Source organism: Dasypus novemcinctus, chromosome 29, assembly GCF_030445035.2.
Source record: "Dasypus novemcinctus isolate mDasNov1 chromosome 29, mDasNov1.1.hap2, whole genome shotgun sequence".
Taxonomy (NCBI): Eukaryota; Metazoa; Chordata; class Mammalia; order Cingulata; family Dasypodidae; genus Dasypus; species Dasypus novemcinctus.
This window is the reverse complement of record NC_080701.1, coordinates 9960579-9983277: the sequence shown is the minus strand read 5'-3', so window position 1 is coordinate 9983277 and position 22699 is coordinate 9960579. Positions and strand designations below refer to the sequence as shown.

Here is a 22699-nt window from a genome sequence, read left to right as displayed (position 1 = left end):
CTACAGTATCTTCCAGCCATGAAAGGGAAGTAAAACTTTTGCCTCGTGTTTATCCTGACCTGTTTCTTTCTCCTTAGTCATCTCACCAATGGGCTGACGGAACAATCTCGTTTCTCGGGGACTCCGTCTAATGCAGTTATTTTGCTATGAACCTCCATTTCCCTAGCGTGCCCCGGGACCCTTACGCTGAGGCTGCGGCCGAGCGGCTCTTGCTGTGAGAAATTTGGCCTCTGCATTGGGGAAGATGTGCAAATGGGCAGTGAAAGCCTAGTGGACTCAGTCCTTCTGAGGCTGGCTAGTAAGTAGGGCATTAATAGATGGATCTGGAACCTGGCAGTGAGTCCACGTGGACATCAGGAACCCCAAGACGGCTGCTGGAGGACCCCCACCTCCAGGATTCTGCCACCCAGAACAAAGACTTCTTCTGGGAGCCAGGAGAAGCCCCGGATGTTCCCCAAGGACTTTGTCATTGGGTCCTCACTGGGGGATTGATGGGTGGGGTGACCAATCAAAACAGCCAACAGCTGGAGCCCCTCCCCTGCCATAGCAAAGGGGTGGAATAATTAATAGTTTATAAAGCAGACCGCGAGGCCTGCGTGCTCTCCTGCCTCTGGACCCGTTCCTGCCCCCTGCGCCGCTCTCACTGTTTTTCCTCTGCCACGAGGCCACGCAAGTAACCCTGGGCACTTATCATCTATAATGGGGAATTGTAGCTTGTAAATCAGCCCTCTTTATCCCTTCTCACCCCCTTCCTCTCTACCTGGGACCCCTGCTGTGTTACTTTCTCCCATTTCTCGTCCCTCCCTACCTGAATAAATCACTGACCTAACTCGCCCCGTGCGCTCTTGAAATTCATTTCTGCAGCACAGCCAAGGACCCAGACAAAATCCGGTGACACTTAGGTCTGAGGGCTCGGATTGTCGCTCTAAGCCACGTCCTCCCTGTAGGATGCTGAGGGCACCTGCCACCGTGGGGTATGTGAAACTCAAGTGTAGAGAAAGTGGCCGTGTGAATACAGCCATAAAACTCACATGCCTGTGCAGCCTCCTGGCCTCTCCCTGCACACATACATCCTTCGTGATGGGGAGCACCAATCTGACATTTATTTTCCTTTATTTTTCTTCACATTGTATCTTTCAAAAATCTCACTCATCTCTAACAGTTCTAGAAAAAATACTTCTTAAAAAATAATTGGATTTTGTTAGCATTTTCCAAGTGACTCTAGCAACAAATTCATATGGTTGGATGCTTTGGGTGTTAACAATTACCTCGAGCTTTGTTCCTGTAAGATGTTCAGTAACGCTCCTGAGTGCACAGCAACCCGTCCTCACGCAGAGCACATGGCGTTACGATTTCTCTTTTAATAGTCTTGCTATATTTTCAGTTCTGAGCAGTGAGGAAGATAGTGGTGTTGAGTAACTGAAAAAAAAAAACACAGGGTGGTGGGACAAAAGCCATCGAGGTGTAGAGGGTGCTGGGGAGAGCTCCTGCTCCATTCCGGTAATCTTCCATGGCCCACTAGAAACTAAGAATTGTTCAAACAACCTAAGGCATTAAGTGGCTTTTCAGGACCAAATCAAATTTATCTTTAATACAGCTCTGAAGAAAAGCCAAATAACAATGCCTTGGGTGTGTATGTATGTGCCTTTTAAAAAAATGATAATCGGGCTGTTTTTTCCCTCCCTCTTCTGACCAAGTAAGCACTTGTCAAATTAAACCCTCTTGTAAGATCTACATCACAATGGACCCAAGAAGTGAAATCAGTTGATATTACATCACAAAGATCACTGTTAACTAGAATCAGTGCCCTCACTATCTACAGCTCCACCTTTGCCAGCCTAAGAGGTTAGGAGCCCGTTAGTTTTTAACCATTTCCGGTCTCGGCCAACTCAAAAATGGGCATCGACAAGTCAAAGTAAGGGTTGAAGACGGATGCATCCTAGATGCTCTTCCCTTCCAAATGAAAGCTCATTCAATCATTCAGTTTAGTAAATAATAAATTTATTAGGTGCCTACAGGTACAAAACACTGAAGAGCTGCTGGAGGAGAGTATAGAGGTGTGCAGATTAGCCCTGCCCTCACGGAGCTTACAGTCTAGGCAAGCAGTCCCGGCTGCTGCGATATTGCTTTACGTGACCTGAAAGCAGGATGCTCTGCAATGCTCACGTCCTTTGAATTCTTCTTGTTAAATATGCAAGGAATCCTTTCCACAGGAAAGCCACAAGGTGAGAAAGAGGCCTTTCTGCAGAATGGGGTGACCCTGCTGTTTGCCTACGAGCATCGTTCTGCCGCGTGTCCTTGTGGCTTTCTCAGCCTTGTTTCCTAGCTGGACTGTGTGTGGACTCTCCACACTTCCCGCACCGTCCCCGGGGCTTCCTGTTTATCAGTGAGTGGCTCAGTTGCAGTTTGGCCTTGGAATGAATTGCAGTCCAATTTTTCCTTCAGCAAATCTGTATTTTGATTTTAGTTGAGGCTAGAATGATATCCTTTGGAAGGGTGGAGTGAGATGCAATAAGAAGGAAAGCAGGCCAGACTTTTCCCGTATTTTAAACATTTAATAGTGCACTTACTGATTATACTCTGTACAGATATAGAGCAAGTTATAAACCTCTTCCTTTTACTTTTTTTCCACGTAGATTGTATTCATGTAAACTGTATTTACAATAGGAAAGAAAAAAGCCTTGAGGTACAAAACCCAAAAGACTATATCTGAGGTATAAATACTAGTATATTTTAAATAATAATCTTTATCATGCTTTAGCTATGTTTGAAAGCACAGCAGACATGTGTACATATTTAATAGAATGGCCTATACAACATACAATCTTACAAATCTGAAAGCCATTAAAATTGAATATACAAGTATATCTTCATGAGGAACACTGATATCCAAAATACTCAAATTTTAAAACTCTAATCTGCTCCCTTTTCCCAAATTCTCCAAAGCTTTGAAATAATACTGACAATGGTAAATTATAACAAAATAAAAATCCTTCTTACAACTCTCATTCATACATTACTCACTTTTGATCCATACAAAATAAATTTATTAACACTGTCTCGAGTCAATCTTTACCATTACAGTAAAACCTGTAGAAAGACCACCCTCCCAAAAAACTGCGCTTTCCCCCCCACTATGATTACTATTTTCCATTACCACTAAACATTATATTCCAAGGGCATTATAAAGGAAAAGAAAAAGAAGTATAGGAAAAATAAAACCTACCAAAAAATGTCATCAAACCAGGAAGCCTATTTGTTACAGGAAAACCCAATTAATAAATGTGTGCAGCTTTCAGAAATGCTGATAATAAATTTTTAAAAAAAGATCTGTGGCTGTGTTAGATTACCAGAGATTTCCTTTGGAGACAGTTTCTTTTGTTCAAAGAGTTTTAGGAATAAACATGAAAATGCAAACAATTCTAACAGGTAAAGAGGTCGGATGCTTGATTCGGGAAGGACATGTTCAGAGTGTTCATTCTTCACATCAAAACTTAAAGAAAAGGGGCATCAGAGTAAATCTACCATGATCGCTTTTATGATAAACAACAGGGTGGTAGAGAAGAAATATACTTAATAACTCGGAAAGAAAAACAAAAACAGGAAATGAACAGGGGTGATGGGCCCCCTTTCTGGATGGATCCATGGGTGGTCGGATATCCCAGGTTAAACCGATATATCACTGTCCTTCTGGGAAGTGTCTCAGTGTGCCAGACACTGCATTCCAACTTACACATCTATGCCATTCGACCAGCAACACACAATCACACATTCCTCTGTGCAAACCGTTCTTTGCTCATCTCAGTGAGAAACCACGTCAAAGAGTACCAACTATTCCAGTGGATTCGCCAGACCCTCAACATACTGCAAATACGACATAGGTTCACACACACCAATACCACAAGAGAATGAAGCATCCTCATTCTCCTCCAGAATGTATTTAAAGAGCTTTGCTTCGCAGAAGCAATTCGAATAGGAATACAAAGACTTTTTTTTTTCAGTCTTATACATTCCAGTCAAGGTCATAGACCTTAAAACAAACAGGAAGCAGCTTTTAAAAAGGTATCAAATCTCTACTCTCAATTCCTACAGTCCACCTTGTAGTTTCCTTTGTTTCAGGAACAGGCCCATTCGTCTTGAGAACTGGCAAGTGTTCTAGAAACAAACATCCCGGGGTGGAGGCAGGAGCTCTGCTTCTGGAAATCACCTCGATTTGGTGTCTCTGCTCTCAGCGTTGGGGACGCTGAAAGAGTCTCGGATCTTTACAACTTCAGCTGCACACAAATGCCCAAAAGATTTTGTATACCACTCTGGCATGCGGCCTCTATGAGAGAGAGAAAAGGGGACGGGTTACTCAGTTGGAAAGCGTTGAAATATGCTGAAGGGAATTCTGAATACGTGTCTATTTCTTGAGCAGCAAGATGTGTAAGTAAAGATAACTTTTATTAGTCCTAAGTAATCTCCTGGCATGTCCCTTACGCATTTGGGACCAGAAGGTTCTTAAGGCACAACAAAATAAGTACAAGTATCGGGGAAAGTTTTGGCGCATATAACCAAGACAGATCGCGTGGATTTGTAAAGTACTGAGATGTGAAGGTTTCCAGTGAAAATTTACTTAGCATGGTAGCCCCCTTGGAAAGAGTTTCAAGCGGCTCATTTTTGTGCTCATTGTCTGGTATGACTAAGCTGGGAAGGGGGCGGAGTCCAGCCCCTTCTCTCACCTGCTGACCATCAACCACAGACATTTTTCTGTTAAGGTGGAGAGTGGGGTTGGGGCGGGGTGGCCTGTGGGGGGGGTCGAGCTTCGGGTGAGTGACACACATAAGGGCAGACCTCACATCGGGGCCACCGAGGAATGCCAGCTGGTCTCTGCACACGTGCAATCCACAGGGCAGAGGGTATAAGCTGAATTAATGATTAAAAATGTAAGTGTCGGGGAGCAGATGTAGCTCAGGGGTTGAGCACCTGCTTCCCATGTATGAAGAAGGGGGAAAAAAAAAGAATGTGTCACTTTATTCAAGTATCTTTGAATATTAAATGAGAAGCATGTCACTAGTTCAAACCGTGTTTATGCACATGTATCAACTGCCGTATCTGGGCTGCTTAACTCCAACACTTCCCACGGGACCGAAACCAGGAAGCGGGACCCACACAGCAAGAACCAGGGAGGTATTATCTGCGATTAGCACTTGGCCTTCACGAAGGAACCAAGACACGACGACGGGCTTGTTTGAATGCCGCCGTTCTCTGGTTCTCTGCGGCGCCTTCCGCCCGGCCCTCGCCCCACAGTGTCGGCGGCGGGACGTACCTGAGGTCGGCCCTGCACAGGTAGGTGAGCTTGGACTTTCCGGGCCCGCAGGGCTCGATCAGGTACCTGGAGAGGATGACGTTCACCCGCACGCCCACCACTGGGGCCCGGTCGTGGTCCACTGAGGTGAGGAGGAGGGCGCATGCGCCCTTGGGCAGGTTTGTTCTCCACGTCCTGGAGAGACAAAACCAGAGGTGGGAAATGGGCTTCCAGGGAAGCCAAGTTGAAGGCCGGCCCGCGTGCACCTGCAAGGCCAGGGCCTGGGGCCATAGCCCCTGGGGAGGCGGCCCGGGGGCTCCCGAAGGAGGAACTGTGCACAGAGCCACTTCCAAGGAGGCTCTGTCTGCGCAGACAGCCGCTGTTCGGAAGGAGAACCGCTCTGAAGCGGGACTGAAGACCCTTTTTATATTTAACAAGTGTATCAGCACACAGACATCCAAAGGAGCATGGCTCTGCCCGAGAAGCTCTGTCTTTATTCTGACGCCGTTACAGTTCCTCAAAGATTTCTGGAATTCCTCCTTCTGTGACGTCGCCAGAGAATTTTCGGATTCCATGTACATCAGTCTTCGCCACATCTCACTTGGGACCCGAATGCTATTTCCTGGCTCATTCATGTACTAGCTGGGGATCCAAATGACTCGAAGCCATTTCTAACAAGAAAAACTATCCTAAAACGGGCAAAAAATCTGCCAGCAACGAGCATACGCATCTGAATGTGTCTCTCTCCGAGGTCAATTCTAGTGCAAACCGTTTTCGGGGACGACACGGCTGGAATAGGCGCAGATCTCCCCTGACCCGGAAAAGATGGACACTTTTCTGGAGCCCAACTTCCACCCTCTCCTAGGATTGAGTTTCACGCAGGCCTGGTTCTGGTATTTGGTCCCCCCTTTGCTGTCACCGCCACTGGGGAAGCTCTCACCTCAAAACCACGTAGTCCCGAGCGGGATGGGGCGCCATGCTGTTCTGGACATACTGGTAAATTTCCGTTTGGCTGTCGAGGATCTCGATCACTTTGGAGTCCAACAGGTCCACGTCCCACAGGTACTGCTCTTTAAGAAGGCGGTTCAAGACCTCCTCGGGCCCGGCAGGGACGTCGATGGTTGCCTTCCAGAGCCGCAGGGGGGGGCCTTCGCTCACCTGAAAGAAGCGCGCCTCTTTCAATGCCAAGACCACACACCCGGCCGCACACTGAAGGCCGTTAGCTGGACGCATGGTCACGTGCTGAGGGCAGGAAGGACCCGCGGCTTCAACTGACTGCCGCTCGAAAGGGAACAGGGCAGCTGGTGTCCCCGCCGCCAGAACGGCTGCACTGGATTCTCGGGACCCACAGTGGGGCCAGTGTAAAAAGTCAGGTCCTTTACGCTTGGTCAGCCACACTTTTTCAATTTTCCATAGGAAATATCTGTTAATCCCATCTCTACCACCTTGAAAAGAAACAACAAGGTGGTAGAGACGGGATTAACAAATACTTCCTACCGACCTATCACCCTCAGCCCCACAAGGTGCCTTCAAGGGGTTTTCCACCCTCACCCCCCACCAAGCGCTACCTGTTCACGAAAGGGCCAAGACTGGAGAACAGGGACCCGTGCAAGGGGACTCTGACCAGATTATGGCAACATTTAAGCATGCCGTAAGAAGCCCTGAGCCCGACACGATCACTGAAACATTCTGGGGAATTCTGGGACGACTCTTAGAGGAACCAAGGGCCGTCCCTGGGAATCGTGGGAGATGAGCAGCAAGCACCCTCTTCCGACCGGCGTCTCCTCTTACCTGGGAACCCGGATCACCTGGCCGCCTTGCTCTGTGGGACCACCGAGTGCCGGCCCCCGGGAACGCACCGTTCTCGATGCTGAGGAACCCCAGGGCTACTCAGCCAGCTGCCAGGAAGACGTACCTTCTTATAGGACAGGTCGGCCTGCTCGGAAGTGGAGCAGTTCACCCAGCCTTTAAACTTCTCCTTGGCCTCTTTACACAGGCTGTCCACACAGTGCTGGAGGAAGGGCTGCGTGTCGGCCGGCGCGGCTTTGCCCAGGCGGCCCAGGGCTTCCAGGGTGAGCGGCTTCAGCTCTTGCTCGGTGTAGGAGTTTCGACATCGGCTCATTTCCTCAGGCACCTGGGAAGAACAACGAGAAGAAGAAAGGTCTGTCCCTGTATGCGCCCCCCAGTGCCCATCGACGGGCGCGGCAGTCTCCGCCAGGCAGGGCGCACGGTCCAGCGCCTTCCGGCCGCGTGGTGTTGTGGAGACATAATCAGTCGCCTTCGGGAAGGGAGTGAAGAAGTTACTCTTTGCACTGTCACAGGGGGAGGGGAAGTGACCCAAACGGGGCTTACAGAGATCCACCCGGTGCTGCTGAGATTTAGTTTTTGATGGTCAGAGGCCGCTGCGTTTCGCGCATTAATTCTAAGTCATTTACACGTTGTGGTGGACACAGGGAAGGCATGTCTGTTACATGTATTCCAGTCCACTCTCTCCAGCGGCTGGAGAGAGACAGCGAGGACTGGGCGCCCGATCTCGGCCCTCCCCGCTGGCCTCTCCTTCCGGAGCGGCTGGCCCTCCCCGCTCACCTGGAAGAGCTTCTTGCACTCGGCCACCATGTGGGCCAGCCCCTGGGTGGCCGCCAGGTTCTCATTCAGGTCCTTCTGATCTGGCTTGCCCAGACTCTGTTTCCTTTGCATCACCCTAGACAGAGCAGGAACGAGGGGGAGGGATAGTTGCATACTCCTACCTTTCGAATCAAGGAAACCCAAAGGGCAGAGAGGAGACCTTTCTGAGGAGCCTGTGGACCGTTCCCAGGGCTTTACTTTGGCCACCAAAGTGGTTCTCCGAGTTTTACAAGCAAGTCACGAAACACATTCAGGAGGCTGTTTTCCACGAAATCCAGGTCATTTAAAAGGATTCCATTGCACAGCTTTCTACTTTAAGAAGGGCATCTGGCCGGTGTGTACGTGAGGTGGGAAGGGCGAAGGAGCTTCTGACTGGGTGTGGGTAAATAGTGCCGCTACTCTTTTCTGCTTAAACAAACAGAATCCCCTTCCAAAGGTGAGGGATAAATTGTTTGTTTCTTCGGCTCTCCTAGTCATCTTATCTGATCGCTCTTCCACTCATCCCTAGTTCTCCATCCCATTAAAGGTGGAATGTGTCAGTAAACTCAGAACCAGGTAACAAAAGGACACTTCAGTGCCGTGTGGCTTTCAGCAGCACAGCTGACTTCACCCCACACACCAGGCCTCAGGCCTCCAGCTAAGAACGAGGAGCTGAGGCACGTACACAGCCAGCTGGACTTGGCCTGTGGGAAGAGGCCCCCGCTACCCTGCCACTCCTTCCTGTCAGGCAGGGGCCAGGACCTGACTTGACTAACCTCGGCCTCGCCTTCCTCCCGTGTCTACTGATTCCTAACGGTACCTCTGCCTGGTTGTTGGGAGCATTAAATGAACTGATGACCGAACAGGGGTGGGCCTGGGCCAGGTAAATCTGAGCCTGTGCTATTTCTCAGACTCCTTGGCGTGTTCCAGGGCCGCGCCCACCCCCCGAGGCCTCAGTTCTCTCAGAGACTGCCTGCCGCCCGACGCGGCCTACGAGGCGGCCGCTGCTCAGGGCAGGAAACCTGCACCGACCGTGGCAGGCAGAGAGTAGATGCCATGCTCGCCGCCCTGAGGCGCGGACCCAAATCTGCCTCAGAACCTGGGTGTCCTTGGGTGGTCCCCGCGCCCCCCAGGGCCGAGGGGAGGGGCAGGTCAGGAGCAGGTGTGGGGGGGGCTGCCCCGGCCTGAGGGGCCTCACCTGGGAGAAGAGTTCTCCCTCTTGAGGGTGCTGAGGTGGAAGAGGGAGGGCGCCAGGCACACGGCCAGGTTGGTGGGCGTCATCTGGTTCTCGCGCACGGCGGCCGCCACGTCGCTCAGGAAGTAGAGCAGCGTCTGCAGGACCTCGCGGTTCTCGTCGGGCAGCAGCATGACAGCCGCCTTCAGGGCCGGGAGGCGCTGCTCCTTGGGCACATCTGCACACACCAGCAGGCGCGTCAGCGCGGGGCGGCAGAGAGACGCCCGGGGGCCGCAGAGACATCCCGGGGCGTACGCGGCGCCGGGGACCTCAGCCGGGACCCCGGCCAGCGCTGGCAGGAAGGACGCGCGAGGCGACAGGGCAGAGAGGAAGGCCCACCCTCAGGCATCTCCCGCCCCGTGGAGGCGCTAGCCCCGTGGAGGGGTGAAACGTTTTTAAACGCCCGCGATGCCAACGGACTCCTCAATTCCACCTGGGACTTCAGCTCCAGACCGTGCCTGTTCTTTCAGTTTACCGGACAGTTTTTCTCTTCGAAGCACTTCTTAAACATCCCCACTTGACCACTCTAAATGCCGAAAACATTATCAACCGTTAACTTTGCTTAGCTGTGATGAAAAGGCTTAGGCAAGAACTGCAGCAGAGAGTAGGAAATGAGATCTCTTAAGCTTTGACTACACAACGACCAGGCTTTCCGGGGCGGTTTCCATAATTTCAGCCAGTGTGCTCATTTTTAAAATGGAGAAAAAGTAGGTGCTAAAATAGTGAATTTAAACAAGAGATATATTAAACTAGCATATTCTATAAGGTTGACAGAGCATACTGAGAGGCTGTCGTGAACATACCTGCTTGACCAACACACCACGAAATAATACATAGGGGGAGAACACTGCACTAAACCGCAGTCTCCTTTACACTAAGCGAGTCCTTCAGAAAGCACGTGGTGGAAAAATCAAGTCACCCAAACGCAGCGCCGTAGGACAACCGATTAAACAGCTCCATGGTTACAATATGTAACAAATACCTCGGTGGGGAAAATTTGATCTCTGTTTTCATAAAATATGAAAGGATGAAGCACAGAGTGAAATAATCCAGACCAGCTCCATTTCTCATAAAGGGCCCAACATTCTGAAGACAATCCTGAGTGCTAAGAGAACCTCAGCTCTGAAACTACAGTGCTGTAACAGCACCCTGCACCAAGAAAAACAGCAGGCCATAAAAGCTATAACCCTGACCGTGATCGTTAATTTAGACAACTGTTTGCTTTAAGCTTTACTCAAGGGTGAGAAGGGGATGGGCATTGTTTCCCCAAGTATTTCTGGGAGAAGCAGAGATGAATAACAGAAAAAGATTATTTATTCGTTTTACAGCCAAGATAAAGTGCACGGACACCTGTGAAGTTTTAAATGCACAGCCCTGGGAGAGAGAAGGAAAGCAAAGGAAATGCCTCCAGACGAGGCGGAGAGAGAGAGCTCGTGGTACCTGCTCTTTTTAAGCATCTGGTATCACTGATCTGGAAATGACAGAAAGAACGAGCTCCTGGATGAGAATGTAAACAGGCACCTCTGCTGTCGTAACTAAGGGATGTTTATTTCTGCATTCTCCAGCAGCCACACAGAAACCTCCACCAGCAAGGAGGCCCAAGGAAGAAGCGGATGACACACATTTCCCGGAGGTCGCCGGGAGGGCTCGAAACAAGGACATCAAAGGAAGCAGGAGGCCTCAGGAGCACCCAGGCTTCCGCCAAGGCCAAGAGCCACTAAGATCAAAGCCCACATACACTGGTAGATTTGCAGGAAGGTCTCCGAGAGCTTGTTTGTCATGAGTGGCTCGGGCAGATCTCGGAAATACTGCTTCAACATGTCGGCCACGTCGTACGCGGACTGGCCCTCGTAGCTGACGCCGTCCGCGGCGCTCTCGTTCATCTGGCGCAGGGCCTGGATCCGAGACTTGACCCCCGATTTTCTGAAGAGCCCGACCTGGTGAGAGGAAAGCGTGGGGGGTCAGGAGGAGAGTGGCCTCTTGGCATGGTGCACCCCCCGGCCGAGGCCCCCCGGGCGGGTGGCGGCTCCCACCTGGTCCAAGCAGTGGTTGCGCAGGTAGCGCATGGCCTGCTGGATGCTCTGCGGCAGCGGCTGCCCCGTGCGCTGCACGTTGACGGCCAGGGGGACCCCGAACACGCTGCGGTCCTTGTAGTCTGGAACCTTGATCCTTTTCATGAACTTGGGTACGGCCCTTTCAAAACACAGAGAGGGGGGGAAAGGTGAACGTCCGCCTACCTGAGCCCGGCCCGGCGGGCCTAGGGCCGCGCTAGTGCACCTGTGACGGGGGCTGCTACCTCTACGTGACGTGGCACTCCCAGCTCGGGCGCACCGGGCACATCATGAGCCCTCGCTGGCTAGGAGCGCCCACGCTGGAGGAAAACAGTCCCACCGTGGCGGTGCGTCCTGCCGACCGCACCATTCACCTCGGGGGAGCCGGGCCTGCGGGCTGAGGTCACCGTCCCTTGGCCGGGGATTGTCCTTCCACCGTGACCCCTGAGAAGGGCGGTGGAGTCACAGGAAATAGAAGCATTACGCACCCCGGGGTACCCTGATCGGTGCTTCCCGGGAGGGTCTGAAGAGCAAGTACCATTTATCCTGGAAAAAAATCATCTGTAGGTTCTTGGTGAGATCCACGGCATTTAGGGCAAAAAGGGCCCAGGAATGCTGGAAGAGCAAACAGCCAACGCCGAGGCTGGTCTGCCCCTGTGAGAACCAAGCCCCGAACGCCACGGCGGGGCCACGGGGTGACCCGAGTCAAAACCACATCTCCTGCTGGGGACCCCGAAGGAGGAAGTGTCTTCGGGCTCCTAAGGGAAGGGGGAAAAGGGCACGACGGGGGTTTTGTGGGCCCACCCGGGTCCACCCCACCCCAGCAGGAAACCGATGTCAGGCATCCTGGCTGCCGAGCAGCAACTTCAGCTCTACAAGTGGCCTTGCCGAGTGGGGCGGGCAAGGGCACAGCCCGCGGGAAGGGGCTCTGGGGGGCCTTTTTCTCCCCTCCTGGATCCCACAGCGGGAGGCTGTTCGTTGGTTCTGACTCACTGGAAAAACTGACCAGTGCTCAAGAAGCATTACGGACTTTCCGTCGCTCGAGGGTTTGGTGGGAAGCAGAGCGCGGGGGAGAGGGGAAGGGGCGGGCTCTCCAAAACGGGCATTGCAAGCTGCGATTTTAAGCAGCTGGCAGGGGACACATCGCTCTGAAGCGCGGCGCACCGGCAGAAGGCAGAGCAGGTGCCGCTGGGTGCTCACCGAGGGCCAGGGTACCCTTGGCGCTCTAGGAAAGGGAAAGCCAAAGAGCAGGGTCCCATCTGCACCTCCACACAGCACAGCACATGGAGGCACAACTCCGACGTGCACAACACCCGCTGTCGGGGAGAAACGGCCAGCTGTGGAATGTAGAGGGAACACATTACGAGCTCCACCGAGAATCTGAAGCATGTGGGGATAAACCGTTCAATACTTATTTCTGCCATTCCGAACAAACAACTTCTGTATTTAGCAAAGGCTCACATAATAAGAGCCTTTAAGCAGGAGGTGCTTTGATGCTGGTTTCACTCACTCCAAGTCCAGAGCAGAAGAGGAGCTGGACGGGGGAGTCACGTGGCTTTGTGCAATCTCTTGAGCAGCGCCGGTCTGCGACAGAGCTCTTAAGGAGACGGACTACTTTCTCCATCTTTATAGAAGGCAGTCGTTACGCAACTGCCCAATAAAAGCTCAGATTTGAGAGAGACGAAGGATACCAGTAGACATTGCAAAACGCACTGGGATACCAGTCAAAGTTAAGATCTGCACAGATTCAGGTCTGTCCGTGACCCACCCAGTCCGGCGAGCCACCTCTCACATTATATCCACACCGAGGGCCGTCTAGTGCTTTCCAAAAGGAATTACGCACAATCCAACCAATAAGCCTCATTGTTACTTATATTCAGCCTATAATGTCTTAGAGCAACAGATATCTTAAACTTGTCACTCACTGTTTTGAGAATCTTTGCTGGAAAAACACATTACCACAGATTAAGACTTTTGAGTGGTGCTGCAAATATTCGCATTAAAAATGGCTCATAAATACATTATGACCGTGAGGCAAGCCGCTGTACACACATTAAACCTTTCAAAGAGGCCTTACAATCTGAGTGTTATTCTTTCTTTCCTTCCATAAATACGGTCTGATGCTGTGTACAGATCTGCCTATACTGAGCTGTTCGTTAGTTACTCCACAAGAGAGATGTGTATTCTCACCTTGACAACCAGAAGTAGACACTCAGCGAGCTGAAGGTCCAACCAACCCTGCAGCAATTCCCTAAGCTGTACGGGTTCAAACAGTATCATATGTGGTCTCAAGCAGAGACTGATGGCAATAGATCGATCTAACGAAGATACTGATAACGCAAAGAACTGACATATACTCAGTGCTGGGACAGCCACAGGGAGCCGACCCAAGACAAAATTTTCCATGGCAGCGCACCGAGCAGTTTCAACCCTTACCAGCTAAAACCGTGTTTATTCGAAGGTGTGTATTTTTCCAGCAGGGCCGTTAACTTGAGGAGCGAGTATTTCTGCAGCAGGTTCATCTGGACCACGGACTGGCAGTTGATCTGCAGAGAAGCAGAGCTCAGACTCGGCCGATGGGAGCTCTGGAAACTGTGCCATCGCAGCCGGTGCCTGGGAGAGAAGAGCGGGGGGAGCAGGTGAGCACCAGGGCTTCTGAGCGGGCCCGGCGCGGAACCAGCCCTGGGCTGCCGGCTGGCACATGGGTTTCGGGGTCTGAGGATGACACTACCGCGCTCTTTGGCTTTTTGGGGCTGACGTCTGCCTCGGGGACCTGATGGCTGTGGATGCCCTTCGGTAGAAGCAGCCCCCCTCTGACCTCCGCCCCCAGCCCGGAGGGAGGGGACACGCTCTTACCGATTGGACCTCGTCAGGGAAGCCCCGACTCCAGAATCCCTTCTTTCGGGGATGTCAGGGGGCTCCTCGGGCTCGTTCAACGAGTTGCCTGTGCTGTCCAGGTCACTGGGGGTGGCTCGGTCGTTGTCCACCTCCAGGTGGATCTGCTTCGGGGAGGACGGGCACGGGGAGACCGAGTCCAGGGCGGAGTCAGAGTCGGCCTCGTCCGAGAGCTTCTCTGACCACTGGTTGACCATCCTCTGCATCCCCTTGACGTGGCACAGGATGTCATCCAGCTCCGGGAAGATGTCCTCGTTCTCCAGGTCCGCCAGGTCCCCGGAGCTGGAGTACAGGAGGGAGCCCGGCACGTTGTCGTAGACGCTCAGGCGGCTGCTGGCCGAGCTGGAGGAATTGCGCCTCCCGAGCTCCCTGGGGCCGGCGCTGCCGTTCTCCCTCCGCAGGCTCAGGTGGGCAGGGCCGTGGAAGCTTCCGGTCCTCCAGTTCACCGAGGCATTCCTCCCCGACGGGGGGAAGCTGCCGTTGGAGAGGGCCTTGGGGAAGGTGCCCGGCTTGTGATCCTCTGGGATGTAGAACACGGCATCCTCGGGGCAGCCCTCGCGGTTCCTCCAGTTGTGCTCCGCCACGTCGCTGCACTGGGCGAAGGGGTCGAAGCCCTCCAGGTACATGCCCCCGCGCTTACCGCAGGCGCCGAGGCTGCGGGTCCGGGCCACGGGGCTCGGGGTGCTGACGGCACTGCCGGCGTCCGACTGGCTGCTGCTGCTGGTCTGCGTGGAGCTGGACACGCTCCGCTTCCGCGCCGGGGGCGCGTTGATGCGGTTGCCGTGGAGGGCGGCGATCTCCACGCAGTTGAGCTGCTTCAGCCTCTGCTCGTCCAGGCCCTCCTGCAGCACGGGCCCGCTGATGAGCAGCCCCAGCTTGGGGGGCGCCCGCGCCCTGCCCTGGTGCGAGCCCTTCAGCTTCAGGCTCTCCATGCGCTTCAGCAGGCTGCGCGCCCTGGACTTGGCGGTCTTCTCGGGGCCCTTCGTGCCCGAGCTGGAGCCGGCCGGGTCCTTGGGGGGAGGCGGGCTGCGTGAGGTGGCGTCGTGGCCGGTCGGGCTGACGCTAGCCGCCGAGGGGGACCGGGGGGGCGCGGCAGCGTCCCCGCCGCGGGGGGCATGGCCGGCGAGGCTGCCCGTGCTGCTGAGGCTGCGGACGGAGGCCGCGTCCTGGCGCTCGCTCAGGTCGCTCAGCATGCTCTCGTGGCTCGCCGCCGCCTCCAGGCGGGGCTCGTCGGGGGACCCCGGGACCGGGTCCTGCTTTGGAGAAAAGACATCCAACTCTTCAAGCCGGGACCACCTCTTGCTATCCCGCTGGAACGTCCACTTGCCACTTATTGCACAAGGCTCGTCCTCGTCGGAATCTTCACTCTGCAAGAACAAAAAGAAGCCACTTAAGCCAGGTGGGCAGAGGGCAGGACGCGGGCCCGGGGCCGGGGGGGCCACGCAGAAGGCATGGCCTGCGTCGATTCGCCCCTACCGTCTTTAACTTACTAGTTCTTAAATAACAAAGATGGATTTGAAGAACTTAGCAGGAGAGCCTGACCAAGCCTCACAAGCTGAATAAGAGTCGTTTTGTGGATCTCGGATCCATAGACCATTCTTTAGTCGCTCACAGAGGAAACCTCTGAAATCAGGGAAAATTCCAGGTATGCAAAATATTCTGAACTGCTGTCAGCAGCGGGCAGCGCTCCCTCTGGACGCCCTCCAAATGTGCTGTTGGTAGTATGTGTTTTCTGTTCCCTTTTGCAAACCAAAAGGACGTTTGCAGACACTGTGAAGGTGTGACTTACAGCTCGAGCCGCCCTGAGAGCGCGCAAGCTCTCCTAACAGGCCGATGGAGACCTGTCTCTTAAAGGCGATCCTTTTCCGGCTCTCACCTGGTCTCTTTCTTCCCCTCCCCCACCAGGCACCGGTCAAGAGCAAACGCCGTAACTGTCCTGTGAAATTTCAACCTCAGACGTGCTATGGGCAATTTAGCAAGGCTCTGCAGATGCCGGGTCTGGATAGCATACATTTGTAAACAGCAAGGAACATCTCGGCTGATGGTGCCTGATTTACGTGCGGGACACAGAACTGTGCCGTAACACAGACCTCTGCACTGAGGCACGCTTCGGTATGCTGCGTATCTTCCACCAGTGTGGACAATATCCCATGACCACTTTCGCAGGACAGCGAGTAGAGAGTATTTAAAAGGACTCGTACGCTCTTCTACACAGCTCACTGGGTGCTGCTGGGGTCCCGGTTTGCTTTTTAAAAGGCTTAAGCCCCCAAAAGGTGACCTGCTGCAGGCCAGGGACTCGAGGATCATTAGAACTTGCACTCTGAACATGTTCTTTGACCAAACCTGTTCCTGTTTACTGTGATTTGTGATCCTCACTCCCAGAGCTACGCCCACTTCTTCTCCTAGGGTCTCATAAAAGGTCCTCACACTTCCTGTGTAGAAGAAAACAGCCCCCAGTGCAGTTACGTGCCGCCACGGGACCAGGATGGGTGGGGGGCTGCCCCCGCTTCCTTCCCTACTCCTCCCCTCCCCCCACATCTCTTCTTCTTCAATATTCCACAAGGCAGCCTTTGCTCTCATTTAGAGAGCTTTGAAACACAACTGTTACTGTTACATACTGAAGAGAGAATATTTCCAAGGAACTTCAGCTTGATTTTCAACAGAGAACGCAGCAAAATCCACTGGGACTCCTTAAGCCTTGTCCCTTTACTGTGTGGTAGGCACTGAATTAATTAGGCAAAATAGTCGATTTATTCAGATCAAAAAGTGTGGTAACGGGAATGCATGTAGCTCAGTGGTCGAGCACCTGCTTCCATGTATGAGGTCCTGGGTTCAATAGAGAGTGGTAAAACCCAACTTATTGGCTGGCTGCAACTACTGGTTTCAACTACAGCACAGTTGCAGCAACAGTCTTTGGTAATCTTGACTTGACTATGACGCTGAAATGGAGAGGTTTTAGAAGAAGGAAATAGAGAGTTTGAGAAACAAAACCTACATAAAAACATATAATCTGATTTCCTCCCATTCTAACATACATTTTATATACTCACTCTCTTCCGATAAGGACTAATTTCTAGCTTCATCACCGCACATTTGTTCAAAGTATTGAGACGCCTATGGGAACAAAGAAACAATATTAGCAAAGGTAAGAAATGACAGATGAGTGGGTAGATATGTTTTTTTCCAACAGTGGACATGCTTAATGAGCTCCTTTGAACCAATTAATATCTGTAATTTATAAAAGTATTAGAAACATCTTTAAAAAGTGAGTAGTTAAGAGCACTTTTCTACACCTTTCATTAAATGTTATTACTTTCATTTAAAGTTATTACTTTATAATAAACCGGCACAATGTGATGGTAGTCAGGTTCCTCATTCCACATGGAACCAACAACTGCAGTTGAGAAAATAACGCTCCCAATAACCTCTCGGCTGAGCCTGCACATAGCTCTACGTAGAGTCAAGGAATAACAGCTGCCAACAAGAACAGCAGCAGGAGCCAACTGATGGCAAATAGTGTGTTCTATCCCAAATCAAAATTCAAATAAAAAACAATTTTTATTTATCTCCAACAAATAATCTTAACCTGTTTTAAAAATTCAGAGTTCTTGTATAGAAAACCATCTAGCCCAAGCCAAAATTCAAATAAAAAACATAATTTGTAACAAATAATAATCTCAGACAGTCTATTTTCAAAATTCAGAGAGTTCTTGTACCAATTTTGAGCCCTCTTTCAATACCCAGTTATTTTTACAACTCCTTATACAGGACAAGATAGTTTTTGGTATAGCCCTAGCAAGAGCACAATGATTATTTTAAAATGTGTATATTGTAAATTCAAGGATCAAAACGGACTTTTAAAATAAGCATAAAATAATCCCATCAGATTTTGGGGGGGGGGGGGTGGGGGCGGAAAGAAGTCATATTAACATTTAATACTTTTTCGACCCTTGCCCAATAGTAATTTTAATTTAAAATTAGGGAAATAATTTAGTTTCATTGAAAATAAAATACTAAAGGAAAGAGACAAAAAACAGACACTTACTAGTTAGTAATGGAATAGCTGAAAAAAGAAATCCTTCAAATATGCTGAAATAAGTGGTATGTAAAAAATGCCAACGACAGCTACTCAGCCCCAATTCTTTCTAACGTTTTCCAGGTTACCATCACTCAGTCTTCCTCAGATCAGCCTTAAACATGTCCATTTGCTGGCTTGTGTCACGGCTCTCCCCATTAATTTTCTAGTGTTCCTTAAAATTGTAATTCTTACATTTTCATAGGATAGAAGCATTTAATTCACACATATTCAAACTGACCACATAACCTCTCAAGATTGTATCTCCCTGACCCTGTTCTTACAACTAACAACTGCGATGCATCAGGAGAGAAAATATTTTTGCCTGCCTGATAAGACTACCTTTGATTTCACAGATGAAGTGGTAGGCTGTTTATAGAATAAACAGAGATAACCTCAAGTGTCCATGTTCAGAAAAATTTTCTCTGCTGAGAGGGAGGGAGAGAGAAAATAAGTAACTAGGAAAAAGTCATCCGACTTTCAAAATGCATGCTGTAATAATGTCCTTCTCTATGGGCACCAACTACTTACATGACTTAGGCCCAGTGTTAGAGTGCTCAAATGTTTCCAAGATCAGAATCCGGAATCCGTATAGTCAGTCTTAGGTCTGGGTTTCATTAATCAACGGTAACCTAATACCCACTTGACTTTATTTGGGCTTTAATGGTTGAGTCGTGTTTATAACCAGATTTACTAGGCATGGAAGCCGACGGGAGCCGGGGAGGGGTTCGCTCCGCAAATTCTCGGCTTGAAGGAGAAAAGACCCAGTGGGGCAGTTTCATCAAGAACAATGTTACCTTCGTGTTTTGGTGGCACCGAGCTCAGGCCCTCACAGTTTTGAGGCTCACCAGTCATCTGTCCCTAGGACGTCCAAGGAACGTCACCCGTGGCTCCTCACCCCACGCAGAGACGACGGTGCCGCCGTTGAGAGCGCGTGGGCGAGATGGGACCCGGCTCTCCCGCTGGGCCAGGCACGCGCGGGCATCGGGAAGTGTGGTCTCCTCCTCATCCTCACGACAGCCCCACGGTATGGATTTTACTATGCACTTTCCTTTCCCAGATGGGGAACTAGGGTTTTGAGAGGTCAGATCTTGCTAAAGGCCACTCCAAAATATCAAATTCGGTATTATTAAAAAAAAAAAAAGTTATTAGTGACAGTACTAGGTTGGAGCACCCTTTAGCCTAAGGATGATTTCGAAATGAATGGCAGAGACACCCGTCTCCTAATCCACCTGGTCCAGGTGCCTCGGTCATCTCATCCTCCGAGGGTGCGCCCAAGGCTCGGCTCTGCAGGACGGTGTCCATCTTATCTCTGGGCAGCTGTACCCTGCTCTGAAAGGGGACGGAGGGCACGGGTGGGCGAGCAAAGGCCAAGAGCTGAGCGGCATGGAGCTATAAGCACCCTGCTAAAAAAGCACAGCTGTGGGGGTCCAGGCCCTATCAGATTCAAAAGCTGAACAGGGAAGAGCAGAAGAGTGAGAAAGGAAAAAGGAACCACTTCCTAAGAAAACTTCGACAAATAAAAATGACTCCGATTCTTAAAAAGGTTATTTTCTTGGAATTAGTGCCAAGTGCTTTAAAACAATTACTTGCTTCCCTTTTAACAGAACAGAAACAGCGACAGAGTTAAACTCGACTATAAAGTTGGTTGCTTGACAGCAAATGCCTGGGCATTTTATGAGCTGTCTTAAAGTATATTCTGAAGATAAGAGAATGGATAGCTCCTTTTCACTATATGGTATCACCTGATTTCCTTAATACTTTGGAGTGTTACAGGAGGAGCTGGTTTCAATTCCAGAGGAACGTTAACAACATGGAGTATTTTTCAGAAGCGAACATTTCACAGGAGGCAACTACCTGAGATATTTCTAGTAGATCACAGTTCACAATATTGTCTAGCCAAATGCTTCAAGACAAGGTACTCGCTCCAGTATTAATATTGGGGAGAACTATCTCATAATCTTGGCCTTATGATCAGGGTTGTTCTACGCAGCAAAGCGAGCAACACTGTTGGGACAAAAGCCAATTTTTCCAAGGAAACGACTACAAAAACCTCCTCCAAGTGTGTGCTTTAACAATGCCAGGCTATCAATCTAAATTCATCCGCTAAAACTAGCAGTCCCATAATTGTAATGTTTGGTCATTACCAAATTTCGTTCTCAAAAAAAAAGCATGAACTCTCCAAGTCTTCTGCCCTAAGGAGAAATGTTCAGGGATCAGCACCTACCAGAATTTTGAGCAAACCAGCTATAAGATGAGCAAACGTGACAGGCAGATGAATGTTTATAACAAATGTTCTGCTAAACAGAATGCTAGCATGCACATGGGACCCCTTGTAATATCTGCAAGTAAAATATGGTCCAAGAAAAGGGGGTGGGGTGGAAGAATTATTTTGTAAAACTTTCAGGCTGAGCTTCTGTAACCATCTTACCTAACCTGTGACCTGCTGTATGCCACGTACCACAGGGTGGGCCACCATACCCCGTTCAAAATATTTCAACAAAGCCACAGGTGGAAATCAACACCAAGTCTGCCAGTCGGGCAGAACGTCACAAACCACAAGGCAAGATTTCAAAGGACACCACAGCTTCGTGACCGGCTGGGCCTTGAATTCCACGGGCCGAGGAGACGTATGGAACACACAGACTTGGCAAGAGAGACGCATTTCACCTAATCAGAAAATCAGGGACCCCCAACTCCTCTGCGGCCAGCCGAGAACATCAGGCACTTCAGAGGACGGTGCTAGAAACACCCTGGAAATGGCTCTCGGAGTTTCCTTCTGAATATTTTTTCAGGTCTCTCGGGGGAATAATTTCCCAAGAAGAGTTCTTGTGAGTGCACACGAGCACCGTGGGTTTCCCGTTACAAACACGTTGGTGACAGTGACTGAATTCTAAAGGATTTCATTTTACAAAGAAAACCCACCGCCTTTCTCTACATACTCAGAAGTCCTTTGGATTTGGGCCCGGTCATTTTCAAAGGACCTTGACTGCAAACCCATGACTGCATCCTTCTCACTGCTCACCAGTGAGCCTCTGTAGAAAAGAAAATTGAAGTCTGACCAGAATATGCTGCCGAGAGTGGTTCTCGTTCAAGGCCCTTAACAAAAAGGGATAAATGTCCAAGAAAGACTTGACAAAGAGAAATTGTCCCATGTTTAAGGGAGCCCAGATTCTTTTTCTCCCAAGGAGCTGGGTTTCGCCTGGTGCTCAGAGCCGGTGTGACCTGCAGCCAGGGACACAGAGGTCTCTGCCTACAGGTCAACCCTGCAAAGCCCAGCGCAGCTTCTCTTCCGAACGGGAACACGCGATTTCACAACTGAGTGACAGCTCCAATGAAAACCAGGACCCTTTGGCCGAGAGTGCTGCAGCCATATTTTTAGGACCCAGGAATTCCAAAGTTGCTGCTGTGGAGAGGGCCCACTCGCTAAGGGCTTGCCGTGTGTGGAGTGGGTGACCTGATGCAAAAGCTTGAAGGTCTCCTATTTTATGCGTGACCTCACTCATGTGGCTTATCACCAGCAGCGAATTGAAAATAAAGTTAATTCTGCTGCCCAGCTAAGCAGCGAAACATCTTAAAAATGTCTGGGGCGGTTCACATGCCGGATGCCGACTTCCTTCCTTTTAAACTGCAGCAGGACTTTTCTTCATTCCAGTGGGCTCGGCTGGGATGACTCAGGGCAATGCAGAGCTCGAAAGGAGGGCTCTTGGTCCGTGTGCCCGCGCCCCGGACACTTCTAGGCCGTCATTTGAACAGACCAGAAAAGGGACGGCGTTCCTGTGGTTGCTAGGGTGCTGCTTTTTCTTTCTTGAGGCATGAGAATCTGCCTAGTCCACTCACCATGCCAAATATCCTACTGCTTTTCCCTAAAACCACTGCTTCACTTAGCTGCCTCAGACAACACTGTATTATAGAAGACAAAAGGAAAAAAAAGGGCTTTCACGCGCCACCGTGGCTTTCCTTGCTTACAAAGAGGAAAAACATACTGGGTGTCTATTGTTCTACCTGACGGACGTTTCTTCAAGTTCAAATACTGAGATTAAAAGAAACTTTATTCTAATTTTACAACCAAATCAACATGTGGATTTTGTCGGGGCATAATTTATTTCCAGAATATGATTAAATTTTGAGAAAAATAAAAAAAAAAGGATGGATAACTGAAAATGAATAGAACTGTCAGGAAGATGTGGAAGGTTCCCCGAGGGTTTCCCGTGTCCAGGCATTATCTGCCCTACATTTATTACTTCTGTTCCACTAAAACCCGCACTGCTCCTCCATCTGGATTTCCAGGAGCACAATGAAGGGGGCTTCGGACAGTTTTATTCAACATTTAACATCAAGGCTTGCTTTGCTGCCTGCCCACTGTATGCTAAGGGCTGTGCAGAGGTTTTACAGCCTTATTTAATTCTGTTGTCACCATCTTGTCCCTGGAGAACTGAGGAGGTTCAGAGAGGTTCCCTGGAATTCAAACAATGGTCCCTGCACCAGTCTGCCCTAACCCAGACCACTCGTTTATTGCTCTGTATGTGTTATTTCCATTCAACGTAGCAGCA

At 50.5% G+C, this 22699-nt stretch overlaps 1 protein-coding gene across 5 annotated transcripts in view; it reads right to left on the bottom strand.

Moving 5' to 3' along the window:
* Nucleotides 1–2534: 2534 nt before the first annotated feature.
* Nucleotides 2535–22699, bottom strand: part of DLC1 (DLC1 Rho GTPase activating protein) — a 507940-nt gene continuing 487775 nt past the window's right edge. For all 5 annotated transcript variants that reach the window (XM_058289885.1, XM_058289886.1, XM_058289887.1 and 2 more), the window contains 11 exons: nt 17122–17185; nt 14033–15438; nt 13613–13789; nt 11159–11318; nt 10864–11062; nt 9090–9303; nt 7874–7988; nt 7203–7421; nt 6228–6445; nt 5309–5482; nt 2535–4324 (listed from right to left, as the gene is read on the bottom strand). In XM_058289885.1, coding sequence (XP_058145868.1) covers nt 4204–4324; nt 5309–5482; nt 6228–6445; nt 7203–7421; nt 7874–7988; nt 9090–9303; nt 10864–11062; nt 11159–11318; nt 13613–13789; nt 14033–15438; nt 17122–17185 — 3067 coding nt within the window. In that variant the 3' untranslated portion in view covers nt 2535–4203. The remainder of the gene's footprint in view (nt 4325–5308; nt 5483–6227; nt 6446–7202; nt 7422–7873; nt 7989–9089; nt 9304–10863; nt 11063–11158; nt 11319–13612; nt 13790–14032; nt 15439–17121; nt 17186–22699) is intronic.